This window comes from Myotis nattereri (assembly GCF_964212035.1).
Source record: "Myotis nattereri genome assembly, chromosome: 17".
NCBI classification, from domain to species: domain Eukaryota; kingdom Metazoa; phylum Chordata; class Mammalia; order Chiroptera; family Vespertilionidae; genus Myotis; species Myotis nattereri.
Genome location: NC_138092.1, coordinates 38321384 through 38333524, shown reverse-complemented (window position 1 = coordinate 38333524; position 12141 = coordinate 38321384). Strand labels below are relative to the sequence as shown.

Below are 12141 nucleotides of genomic sequence, written 5' to 3'. Positions count from 1 at the left end.
AGCATCAATTCTAGATTATCTTATTTTTCTTTAGGCAACATCATAAAAAAATCTTATAAGCTAAAACAAATAGTAGTATAGAAATATACAAAGTAGAAATGAAACAATTCTAATGAGAGCTTTATTTAAATTACTGGTGGAACTATTTTTTGCTTTATTTTAATTCAACATGTGTAAACCATTGAGTTCCCATTTTGTTATGGGGATACAAAATATTAAGTTCTTGCAAAAAAAGCAACATAATTGAAGAAAGAAAACTAAAGTAAAATGTAGTTAGAATACAAACCAAGACAGAATGAAAGTGGGATGAGAAGACATGGCTCTTGTTCTTAGAGAATTCACTATCTAGCGGGGGAAGCAGGCAGCTAACTAACTAGAATATGACGAAGAAATATGTAAACGAGCATTTATCACGTATTTATTAGAGCCCAGAACTCTACTAAGCATTTTACATCTTAAAATCAATCTTCACAGCCTTTGCATTTTACAAATCAGGAAACTAAAGCTTGGAGACTTAAGTAAATCATTCAGGTTAATAGCTAGTAAAGAAAATGGACAAACTAGATCTCTGATTCCAAGGTCTAGACACCTTTCCACATCCTAGGAGGTCCTTCCACTAAGTGCCTAAACATGTACTTCATTGAGGAAACATTCACTTCCCCCCAGGAGGGGGCAGAGGGCAAGTGTCAGTGAAAGCTAAAGGGAAGAACTGGTATCTGAGCTGGGTATAGAACAGTAAATATGAGTTGTCTAGACAGATGGGCTTGTGAGAGCAAAAGGACAGAGACATTAAAACATGTTCCCTTCTGAGGGACTTGTGAGTGGTCCTGCGTGACTAGTGTGCAGCCTTCATGGGAAGCTGAAGCTGGAAAGGTAGACTTGGGTCCAGTCAGAAGTGGCCTGTATGTCACCCTAATGAGATGAATATTATTTTAGTGAGTCCTGGGGAAGGGGGAGAGTGTCCTGGTAGGTGCAAAAAAGGTTGTTTTTGGCTGCTCAACTCTTAAGAAAAAGGGGCGAAAATGGAACGCCTGTACGTCTGTCCTCTGACTACACTTTCATACTTCTTCCTCAAAGCACTACTAAATTACAGCTAAAAAATCACCCGTGTAGTTATTTGTTTATAGTCTGACTTCCCCACCAGATAGTTAAGTCTGTCTGTCTCACTCATCATTGTAGCTTTAGAGTCCAGTACATAGTAGTTGCTCAGTAAGTGTTTGTTGAATGACCTTTATGAATAAATGGTTGTTTACCCTGAAGAAGGCTGAACAGAGGTATCTTTTAGGTAACTGAGTCAGTAGTGACACTATTAGCTGATGGGGAATCAGATTTTATTGGAAAGAAAAGGGTTTGATTTTATCAATGTTGCATTTGAAGAGCCTATGTGATACTCGCATAGCTCTGTGACATTGGAAATACATAGTTGGAGTTGGAGAATAACCGATGCCTCCTGAAAAGGGCCAAGAACAGAATGCTGGAAAATTCTTATGAAAAGAAAGGAACAGAATAGAATTTCTCATAGCCCAATATAACCAAAATTTTATGTTCTCATGTTCCATGGGAATAGCCATCAGATTACATTAAGTCAGGTGTTTATCCTCTCTGTATCAATACAGAGGAGTCATATTGTGTTTTGTAAAGAGGGGTCCAAGGTAAAGGTTTATCAGCACATGAAAGCCAAAACAGATTCCTAAGAAGCACATGGGACAGAGGGATATTGCCTTACTTCCCGAAGAAAGAGCAAGTAGTGTATTACGTCATGCACATTGAACTTTAATTCCAAATACTTCAAAAATGTTAGGTGATAGGAAATGATAACAACAATCAAGTAAGTATTTTTAATGGGCATTTTGTTTGACATATTGGACCCTTTTATTTTTTACCTCACAGAATAAAAATTAGAATGAAAGGAATTTGTGGTGGTAGGAATTATCTCAAAACCCAAGTTTCTATGATATTTTTTAATAAGAAAAGTAGAGATAGAAACTTCTATAGTTAATGCTAATTTTGCCATGAAGTGAGATATAATATGGGGACCAGCACAGAAAACCTGGGCATTTTCCTTGTAGGCCAATGTCAAAGTCATAGGCGAAGATGACTGGTGTCTCCTGTAACAGCTATGATGTTCTTTCCGACAAAAATGCACCGGTCAAAATGAAAACTGCAGACAGGACCTCAAATTAACTTCTAATAGTTTTAATTTTTAAATCTTTATTGGGCAAAATGTCTGCATGACCCCAAATTCACAACGAAGCCTGTAGGAGACAGCATATAGGTGAGAATTTTTTTGTTCGCCACAGCCTCACCTTTAAGAAAACAATGAGTTTACTTCTCCGTTTTCCATGCGAAGGACACTTGACAAAAAACCCGATAACATTGCCCTCTGAGGAGAAAAAGGTAGTTTCACTGCAACCCAAGTTTTGGGTTGTATATTTTTGCAGTGAAAACTGTACTTTGTATTTGTTTCTTAAAGTGATTTAACATTTCACAGTTTAGTGGGTGACTAAAGAAGCATTGAAATGACATCTTTGACTAAGGCTGGCCTTATTTTTGTTCTGCCAGATGCAAACGAGATATTTTAGTGCAAAATGCAAATATAAAGCAGACATTTGTTTAAGCAAACAAGCAATTTGTTCCCGTGTATATCTGATCCTTATTTGAAAGAGACGCAGGCCCCGCTCAGCCATTCACAGTGGAACACTATAAACTGCCCCATTGTCCATTAAAATGACCCCATTGGCAGCCCTGGACTGGGAGCACCAGCTTCTTCTCTAAGAAGCAACAATGGCTGCATTAAGAGCCGGGTGTGCTGACAGTGCAGCCGCCATGGGAGCCCAAACCAAGTCATGACATGGGAAAGATAATAGATAGATAAAGGGATTCTGTTACCTTTACCTGCTTCTCCTCTAGGAAGGGGCTGTATTGAACATGAGATGTCTGGGTAAGGCAAGCATGATCTCCCTGAAGTGCCCCAAATGACCTGACATTTATTGCAGAAACAGGTTGATGAGAATATTTCAGGCAAACATGTTAGGCTTTTGGAGGGGGAGGGTCTTTAATTCAAATACAATCCCACCTGAAAATGAAGGGGTGAATTCAATAGTGTTTGATTTCTCCATTTTTTCCCATCCTTATCGATAGCCTTTGGATCAAACATGATTTTCGGAGTTTAAAAGATCATGAAACAATTTTACAATCAAGTTAAAATGTGTTGCCAGAATGACATGCCTTTGTTTAGTCTCAGCTTGTAGAAAAAAAAAAATACTTCTGCAAGAGTATTTCTCCCCTCGGATGCTGTATGCCATGGACTAGGACCTGCTTTGCAATCAACGAGTCCTTGGGAAAAGAGTACTGAAATGGTCAATTTCAAGGGATGGGACACCACGTGGGGAATTAATTTACAGTTTTTAATTTAGTGCGCGCTTCCACATGTTACCCCACGACTTGTAAAAGCTCCTTCTAGTTTGCACAAGTAGGTGAGGGTTGAATCACAGGCATGAAGAAGAAAGTGTTGTCAATAAGAAGTGCAAGTGCGATAGCACTGAGTTATCCAGCCTTTACATGTTTCGTGATTTATTTTTGTTCATTAGGAAAGGAAAGCTGTTTCGAGAGGATAATCCAAAGGTTTGGAAGAAAAGTGGTGTATGTCGTCATAGGCGATGGCGTGGAAGAGGAACAGGGAGCGAAGAAGGTGAGTGTTCCCAGGGGTACACCTTCTGCCATTCGTTTCTTGGTCCTCAAAATGCTCAGAACTGGGTCACTTGCAGACATTCTCTTTCTCTGAAACCGCTTATGGATGTGTTCTGAACCGTCAGCACTGAAAGGGGGCAGTGCAGAATTAAACATGAAGTGGGTTTTCTGAAGAGGGACGCACACAAGCTCAAGGGTCACGGATGGTTGATGTTCACAGAACGTAGACGTTGGTGTGATGTCTGGGAGCAGAAGAGGCTCCGTGCTGTAGCCGGCATCCCGGACACAGCTAGCACGTGCAGTGTGCTCAGCCAGCAGGCCCCCTGCTGCACCCGTGGCCGACACTGCCAGGTGATCAAAATCTTGTTCTCTGAGCCTGGATGCAACCGGAGAACCTTCCAAACATCACTCCAGAAAGGCTCTCCCAGGAGACCAGGGCTGGCTTGCAATACTATTCGCTGCCCTGGAGTCCAGGCCTTCTCTTGATGATGAAGTCGCCACCTTGCCTCTCTTGACATATGGGGAAGGGAGCTTGACGCCCAGGTTGCCCCTCATACTTCTTTTCATTCCTCTGCATCCCTTTGAGGGTAAAACTTAGCAAAGTTTCCTCATGGGTGTATTTTAAGGAGACCACATTCCATAGTAACAACCTGGCCTGCCGGTCTTTTTCACTGTCGCTCCTTACCTCTCGGTCACATTGGTGTGCGCAGTCCTTTGGCCACGCCCAGCACTTCTTCCCGCCGGTGCCTCTGCTCAGCATGGAATTATATTTTCTCTAATGCTCTACTCTCATTATCTTACTTACTTTTCAGAGTCCAGTTCATGTAGCACTTTTTCTAATTTCCTTGTTTTTTAAGAGCTCGGTTACAGTGGCACTCACTCATAACATAACTGGAGAAGTTGTAAATAGCTTGGACTCCTGAGCCAGGCAGTCTGGGTTTGAATTAGAGAGCCGCCGCTTACCAGTTCCGTGACTTTGAGCAAGTTAGTTAACTCTTTTCTTTCTCTTTCCTCATCTATAAGTGGGAATAAGAATGGCTCCTAGCTGACTGGGCTGGTTTAAGGCATAGTTTAGTTCAGGTGTGTGAAGACTGTGGGACAGAGCTGGGTATATATGAAGTGTGCAATACATGGTGGGCATTGGTATTATTTGCCTACATGCCTGTGTTAGCAGTAAAGTGTGAGCTGTAGAAAATTAGGGATATTATTTTGCTTGGTTTGTTGTTTGAGACTGTCTTCAAAATATTTTACAACTCCCTAATTCTTGGCACCGTCGTACCCTATAAATATTTCTTAAATTGGAAAGCATTAAATATGAGATTAATCAATAGGACAGTTTTCTTTCCCTTCCCCAAACACTGACTCATAGAAATCACTGTATAATTCCATAAGGGATTCAGTTCTTCAGTTTGGTTCTCCTGGGGTATTCTAGTATATACCAGAAGTGGCACATAAAGTCACCAGAATATAGGTGCATCATTAAGCGTGATAGGTGATCAGCCTTCTTGTAGAGTCTGAAGGTGACTTAATTCACTTTCAGTGCTTCTGAATTTCAGTGAAGGCATAGAAGCTAACCCTCACTCTTAAATAATGGATTATTTCACTTATGCCTACAAATACGCAATGTGCCCAGGACTTTATGCTCCCCACGTGTGATCAGTGCTGGTGGAAACCCACACTCTTCAGATCCAGCCGAGCTTGATGCTAAGCAGTATTTGTCACTTAAACACTAGCTCTTACATCCCAGCTTTACCAATGGCCAGCCACCATGGTCCTTAGGTACATCTGTTAGTCCTTTGTGCTGCCTCCATGAATTGAAATCTTTCCCAGAGTCAATTTAGAATACTCCAGATACAACCCTAGAGAGTTAGAGGGAATCTTTGGTGGGAATCCAAACTCAAGTCTTCTTGGGAAAGCCTCTGGAATCTCTGTGCTATTCCTAGACAGGACCTCCTGGTGGCCAGAGGGACATGGAATGGATTAGCACCTCTGAGCAGTTAGAACTGAAGCAGCATCCACACCAGTGGGGCCCAGGGCCTGAGGTGAGGGTCTGTTCTCCAGGCTTGTCTTTCTCCGTCTAGATTTACCAAGAAGTTTTCATTTCAGGAGAAGGTTGCCAAAATGTGGCTTTTTAGCTCGTGGTAGACAGAAGGATGCTTATGAAAATGACAACTTAAAATGCAAGGAATACCAGTGAAATCCTTTGGGCCCCGTGGAGGTTTCTGTGGGTGAGTCCCTTCCTAAGCCTTACTGAGCAGCGTTAGTTAGCTGCTTGGCGTGGGTGAAACAACATGCCAAGTAAAGGAATTCTTGGTTTGATGTTAGAATGAAAAGTAGTAACAGGTCTGAGGTTATTTGCTCTCTTTGAAGAACAGTTCAAATTATTCCCACTGTTTATCTTTTGTTATTATTTATATTTGGGTCACACACCTCTACCGGGAAGAATGATGCCGCTGCCTATAAAGAACATGCTCTTTTAATTTTTTTACTGTGAGGACTCCTCGCTTCAACTTCCTGTTTTGATTCCATGGGATGAGTGTATGTGATAAGCATCCAGTAGCATCTATTTCGAACAAACTCCTTGCACCTTGAAGCCTCCCAGTGTGGGAACCTGGCCAGGGGTTAAAAGATTGTGTATGTGTGAATGTAAAGTGTACAGATTTTTCAGAAGGTTCAGATTCCTAATAACCTTACATAAGATTCTGATATTATCAATCTATCATCCAGAGAGACAAGCTGATCATTTCTTTCTTATATTCTGCCTGCCCTTTTTAGGCTAACTAGTATTTAAATTTAAAGTTTGTGCATAAGAGGCAAAAATCTAAGAATTCACCATAGATAATGAGTATCTTTAAAGTGGAATTCTGCACAGAAGTAGAGAATAGTTAGTATATTTAATATTTAATTGGTGGGGGGACTAAAATTCATCAATATCCCATTTTTACAAATAAATTCAAGCTAAAGAAATAGTTATCCATGCTATTAATGGATTAATGCTCTTAATGGTAACTAATTATAATTACTATAAATTGTAAAGCCCTTATGTCCCAGTCCCTCTTTTAGGCACTTCCTATTCATTATTTATTAAATCATTACAATAATTTGATGACAAAGGACCCAATTTATAGATGAGAAAACCAAGGCACAGGAAGGTAAATAATTTGGCCAAGTTCACACAGTTAGAAAGGGGCCAAACAGGTATTTGAAGCCAATACTAGTTGTGAGATTTAGCACAAAGTTCTTTCAAATTATAAACTTTATTTACATGGCTTGAGTATGATTTCACTTACAAAAGGAATTTTCATGCTTTTTTTCACGTTTAAGTGTCAGAATTTTATTTTTTTTATTTATTGTTTACAGTATTACAGATGCTTCCCCATCCAACCTACACCCCACACTGTTGTCCGTGTTCATGGGTTATGCATATATGTTCTTTGATCAGTCTCTCTTCCATGCCTCTATTAAAGTGTGTAATGTTTGTTTCATTTCTTTTCAGAGGTAGGTAGAACAATTTAGCACTCTCCCCCAATTTTACATTTATGACTAAAAATTTTAAAATCATTCTGATATATAATTTAGTTCATGAGCATTTTAGATTAATTAAAATCAAGTGAATCAGTGAAGTTCTGCACATTTGTGCACTAAAATGTTTTTGCAAAATCAAACGATTTTGCATTTCTTCTGAATTGATTTTAACCATTTAGCTTGTCTCTCTTAGCTTCCTATATCCTCTTGAAAATCTGTACAACACTCTCTCCCCCTATAAAGATGCCTTTCATCTCCCTAAATAATGTTCTTCTGCTCGAGGTATCTAGTTACTTATATAAAGCCCAGAAATGAAGACCAGTCGGTAGTGGCCAGTTGCCTGTTTGTTATGGATTATTGAAGTCTGTGCTCTGTCATCTTTGTGCTATTTGCCAAATGAGTTCCCGGACTTTCATCAGCAATTTCATCTAATTCTATCATTTTTACCATTAAAAAGCACACCTTCAGAGAGTAAAAGGTTAGAAATACCTTTGTTTATTTAAAAGGGCAACATTATTCCACGGAAATCGCTTGCATTTCTGGGAGCACCTCTTAAAAGAGAGTGCAGAGAGCATGTGAGGAGCTATCTACCTGTGGATATCTTTCTTTGACATGTGTCCTTTATTGTCAAAATCTTCCAGAATTTCCCTAATATAACATACCTCGAGTGAAAATAATTAGGCATATGTATGATTTTTAAAAAGATCAAAATGTAATAGTCTCCTGCACAATGAAAGCAGTTTGCATTCCTAGAGTAAAAGTGGCCTTATAACAACACAACTACATTTATTTTACTACTCGGAGAACTACTTAAAATAAATCTCTTGTGAACAAAACCAGGAGGAAAATGGCAAGCAACCATTATTCTGCCTAATGATGAAGGCTTCATCAAAAGGTGTCCATTTCAAATGTACACTATCAATGAAGCTGAGAAACTACTGCTTGATCCTAAGCTTATTCAGGAGAAAGATAGAGCTGCTTTTGTGAAAACTATAACATTTTTAATGCAAATTTCTGCTTCTAATTTTATTTCAATGAAACAGGGCTTACTAACACTGAGTATATGAATTTATTATTCTAAAGCCATTCGTCCACTAGTTCTTAATGAGCACATACAGTATGCCAGGTATTTTTTTTAATGCAGTGACTTTTTATTTATTAAAGTATAATTGACATATTGCATGAGTTTCAGGTGTGTGACATAGTGATTCAACATGTCTATACCTTATAATCATATTGTGATAATCTAGTATCTGTTACTATACAAATTTATTGCAATAATATTGACTATATTCCCTTTGCTGTACATTACGTCCACATGACTTATTTATAACTGGAAGTTTATATATCTTTTTTCACCCATCTTCTCATCCCCATCCCCTCTGGAAACTATCAGTTTATTCTCTGTATCTAGGACTGGGTTTCCATTTTGCTTTGTTTATTCATTTGTTTTGGTATTTTAGATTTCACATATAAGTGACATCATACAGTACTTGTCCTTTGATTTCATTTAACGTAATTTGCTCTAGGTCCATTCATGTTGATGCAAATGGAAAAATTTCATTCTTTTTCATTTTTATGACTAACATTCCCCTTGTGTACACCACATTTTCTCTATCCACTTGTCTATTAATAAACACTTAGGTTCCTTCCATATTTTGGCTATTATGAATAATGCTACAATGAACATAGGAATGCAAATATCTTCCAAATTAGTGTGAATGTAAAGTGTACAGATTTTTGCCACTATTGGTATTTTGAGAGGGATTGCAGTGAATCTGTAGATTGCTTTTTCATTTTCTGTGGGTAGGTAACCAGCAGTGCAATTGCTGGGTCATATGTTCTTTTTGAGGAACCATCATACTGTTTCCCATAGTGGATAGCTATCCCACCAGCAATGCACAGAGTTTTTTCCACATTATCACTAACACTTGTAACTTGGGTATTTGTTGTCTTTTTGATAATAGCCAATCTGAAGTGATACCGCATTTGGTTTTGATTTGCATTTCCCTGATGATGAGTGACATTGAGCATCTTTTCATGTGTCTGTTGGCCATCTGTATGTCTTATATGGAAAATGTGTATTCAGGTTCTCTCTCCATTTTTTAATCAGATTGTTTGGTTTTTGACCTTGAGTTATATAAGTTCTTTAAATACTTTAGATATTAACTTCTTATCAGATATATTATTTGTAAATCTCCCATTCAGTGGGTCATCATTTTGTTTTGTTAATGGTTTCCTTAACTGTGCTTAAGCTCTTATAGTATTTTTTTCCCTAAGAGTATTATGGTTTCTGGTCTAACACTCAAATCCATTTTGAGTTTATTTTTGTATATGGGGTAAGAAAGTGGTCCAGTTGCCTTTTTTTTTTTTTTTTTTGCATGTAGCTGTCTAGTTTTCCCAATGACATTTATTGAAGAGATGTCTTTTCTTCATTGTATGTCCTTGCTTTCTCTGTTGTAGATTAATTGACCTTATAAGCATGGGTTTATTTCTGGGCTCTATTCTGTTCCTTTGATTTGTGTATCTGTTTTTGCACCAATACCATAGTGTTTGGATTATTAGAGCTCTGGGGTATAGTTTGAAACCAGGATGCCTCTGGTGTTCTTTTTCAAGACTGTTTTAACTATTTGGGGGTCTTCTGTGGTTCCATATAAATTTCAAGATTACTTGTTCTCGTTCTGTGAAAAAAAATACTATTGGTATTTTGAGAGGGATTGCATTGAATCTGTAAATTGCTTCTGGTGGTATGTACATTTTAATGATACTAATTCTTCCAGTCCGTGAGTACAAGATTTTCCTCCATTTTATATATGTATCATCTACACTTTCTTTCATCAATGTCTTATAGTTTTCAGAGTACAGGTTTTCATTTCCTTGGTTAAATGTATTCTTAGGTACTTTTTTGATGTAATTGTAAATGGAATTATTTTCTCAATAGTTCATTCTTAATGTCTAGAAATACAACAGATTTCTGTATCCTATAAATTCACTGAATTCATTTATTTGTTCTAAGTATTTTTTGGAGTCTTTAGGGTTTTCAATATTTAGTATATTTTCATCAACAAACAATTTTTACTTCCTTTTTCCAATTTGGATGCCTTTTATCTCTTTTTCTTCTTGGATTGCTAGGGTTAGGACTTCCAATACCATCTTGAATAAAAGTAGCAAGGGTGAGTATCTTTGTCTTGTTTCTGATCTTAGATGAAAGCACAGATATGTTTATTTTGTAATACAAATCGTAACTATACACCTTTTTTCACATAATATATACTGGCAGTCATTCCCTATTAGTACCTGGAGCTCTGCATCTCTAACTCTCAAATTTGCTGCGCCGGTATTCCATTTTGTGGATGTGCTATAATTTGAGTCCCCTGTAGCTGAGCATTTAGGTGGTTTCCACCATTAACTCCTATAAACAGTTCTATAGTGAACAGTTTTCATTTAGTTTGTTCCTGGGCAAGGGTCTCTATGAGATAAATTCCAATACTTGGGCCAAAGATTATGTGTACTTAAGTTTAATTCAGCAAAATTCAGTTACATGCGAGTGTCCGTGCACCCAGGTTTTGTGTTGTTGGTTTTACATATAACCAGCAGGGATAAATGCAAAATACCAGGTGAGGAGGAAAGGTGGCATAAGGGAATTTGGGGAGTTGCGTGTGTAAGCAAGAGGAGCAGGAAGGATGTGTTATTCTTTTCCCATTGTTCAGGGAATATTTTTGTTTTAATGACCCCAAAACATGTTCTACTTTTTATACATATCACAGTTTCAGCTGTCATTTCTACTGAGATTTGTGATTAGCTCTGTTTTTAGTTCCAGGACCCTAGATAACTTAGTGGCATTTAGGTATCCCATGCCTTCCCAGCTGAATGCCAGCAGATGCATTCCCAAACCAGTTCACCCACTCATATTTTCCAGTGCTCGCTACCTCGTTCCTGTCATGTGAATTTTCTCTTCACTGTGTCTTCTATCCATTGTCCCAACTCCATTGCCACTGTCCTTCTGCATAGTTTCTCTCCTGGCAGCCAGGCACCCTTCCCTGCTAGATATTCCAAGTACTTCTACCTGGAAAAATCTTTGTTAGTCTTTATCATGAACACCATCTCCTTAACCAACTTAGCCCGTTCTTCAAATTCAATGTAGACCCAACTTCCCCTTTCCAGCTTACAGCTGAGTTCTCCTCTCTCTGAGTCTATCATTTTACTTTTTTGTTTTGTTGAAAAATAATTGACATATAGCACAGTATAAATTTAAGGTGAACAGCATAATTACTTGATAAACATATGAAATTACCATGATAAGTTTGTTAAAATCCATTACCTCATATACATTTTTTTAAAAGATTTTTTTTTCCTTGTGATGAGAACTCTTGGGAATCTGCTCTTGTAACTTTCAAATCTACCATACAGCAGTGTTAACTATAGTCACCATGTTGTACATTACAACCTGAGTACTTAAATTTATAACTGGAAATTGGTATCTTTTGACCACCTTTATTCAACTCCCCTCCGGTAACCATAAACTTGATATCTTTTTCTCTGAGTTTGGGGTGGGGAGTGTTTTTTTTATTTTTTGTTTTCGTAAGATTCCACACATAAATTAGATAAAATAAGTCAGAGAACAAATATTGTGTCTAGCATAATGTCCTCAATGTCTATATTATCAAAAATAGCAGAATTTCCTTCATTATTATGGCTGGATAATATTTTATTGAATATGCATACCACATCTTCCTTATCCATTCATCCGTCAGTAGACTCTTAGGTTGTTTCCATGTTTTGGCTATTGTAAATAATGCTGCTAAGAATGTGAGGGTGCAAATATATCTTTTAACATAATGTTTTTATTTCCTTTGGATATATATACCCAGAGGTGGAATTGCTGGATCATGTGCTAGTTCTATTTTTAGCCTTTTGAGGAACCTC

The 12141-nt window shown here is 37.8% G+C and overlaps 1 protein-coding gene across 8 annotated transcripts in view; it reads left to right on the top strand.

The window, feature by feature from the left end:
• EYA1 (EYA transcriptional coactivator and phosphatase 1) overlaps positions 1 to 12141 on the top strand; it is a gene marked incomplete at both ends in the record, with an annotated part of 278470 nt that overhangs the window by 258999 nt on the left and 7330 nt on the right. For all 8 annotated transcript variants that reach the window (XM_081111750.1, XM_081111749.1, XM_081111745.1 and 5 more), the window contains one exon: positions 3591 to 3691. In XM_081111750.1, the coding sequence (XP_080967876.1) occupies positions 3591 to 3691 (101 nt within the window). The remainder of the gene's footprint in view (positions 1 to 3590; positions 3692 to 12141) is intronic.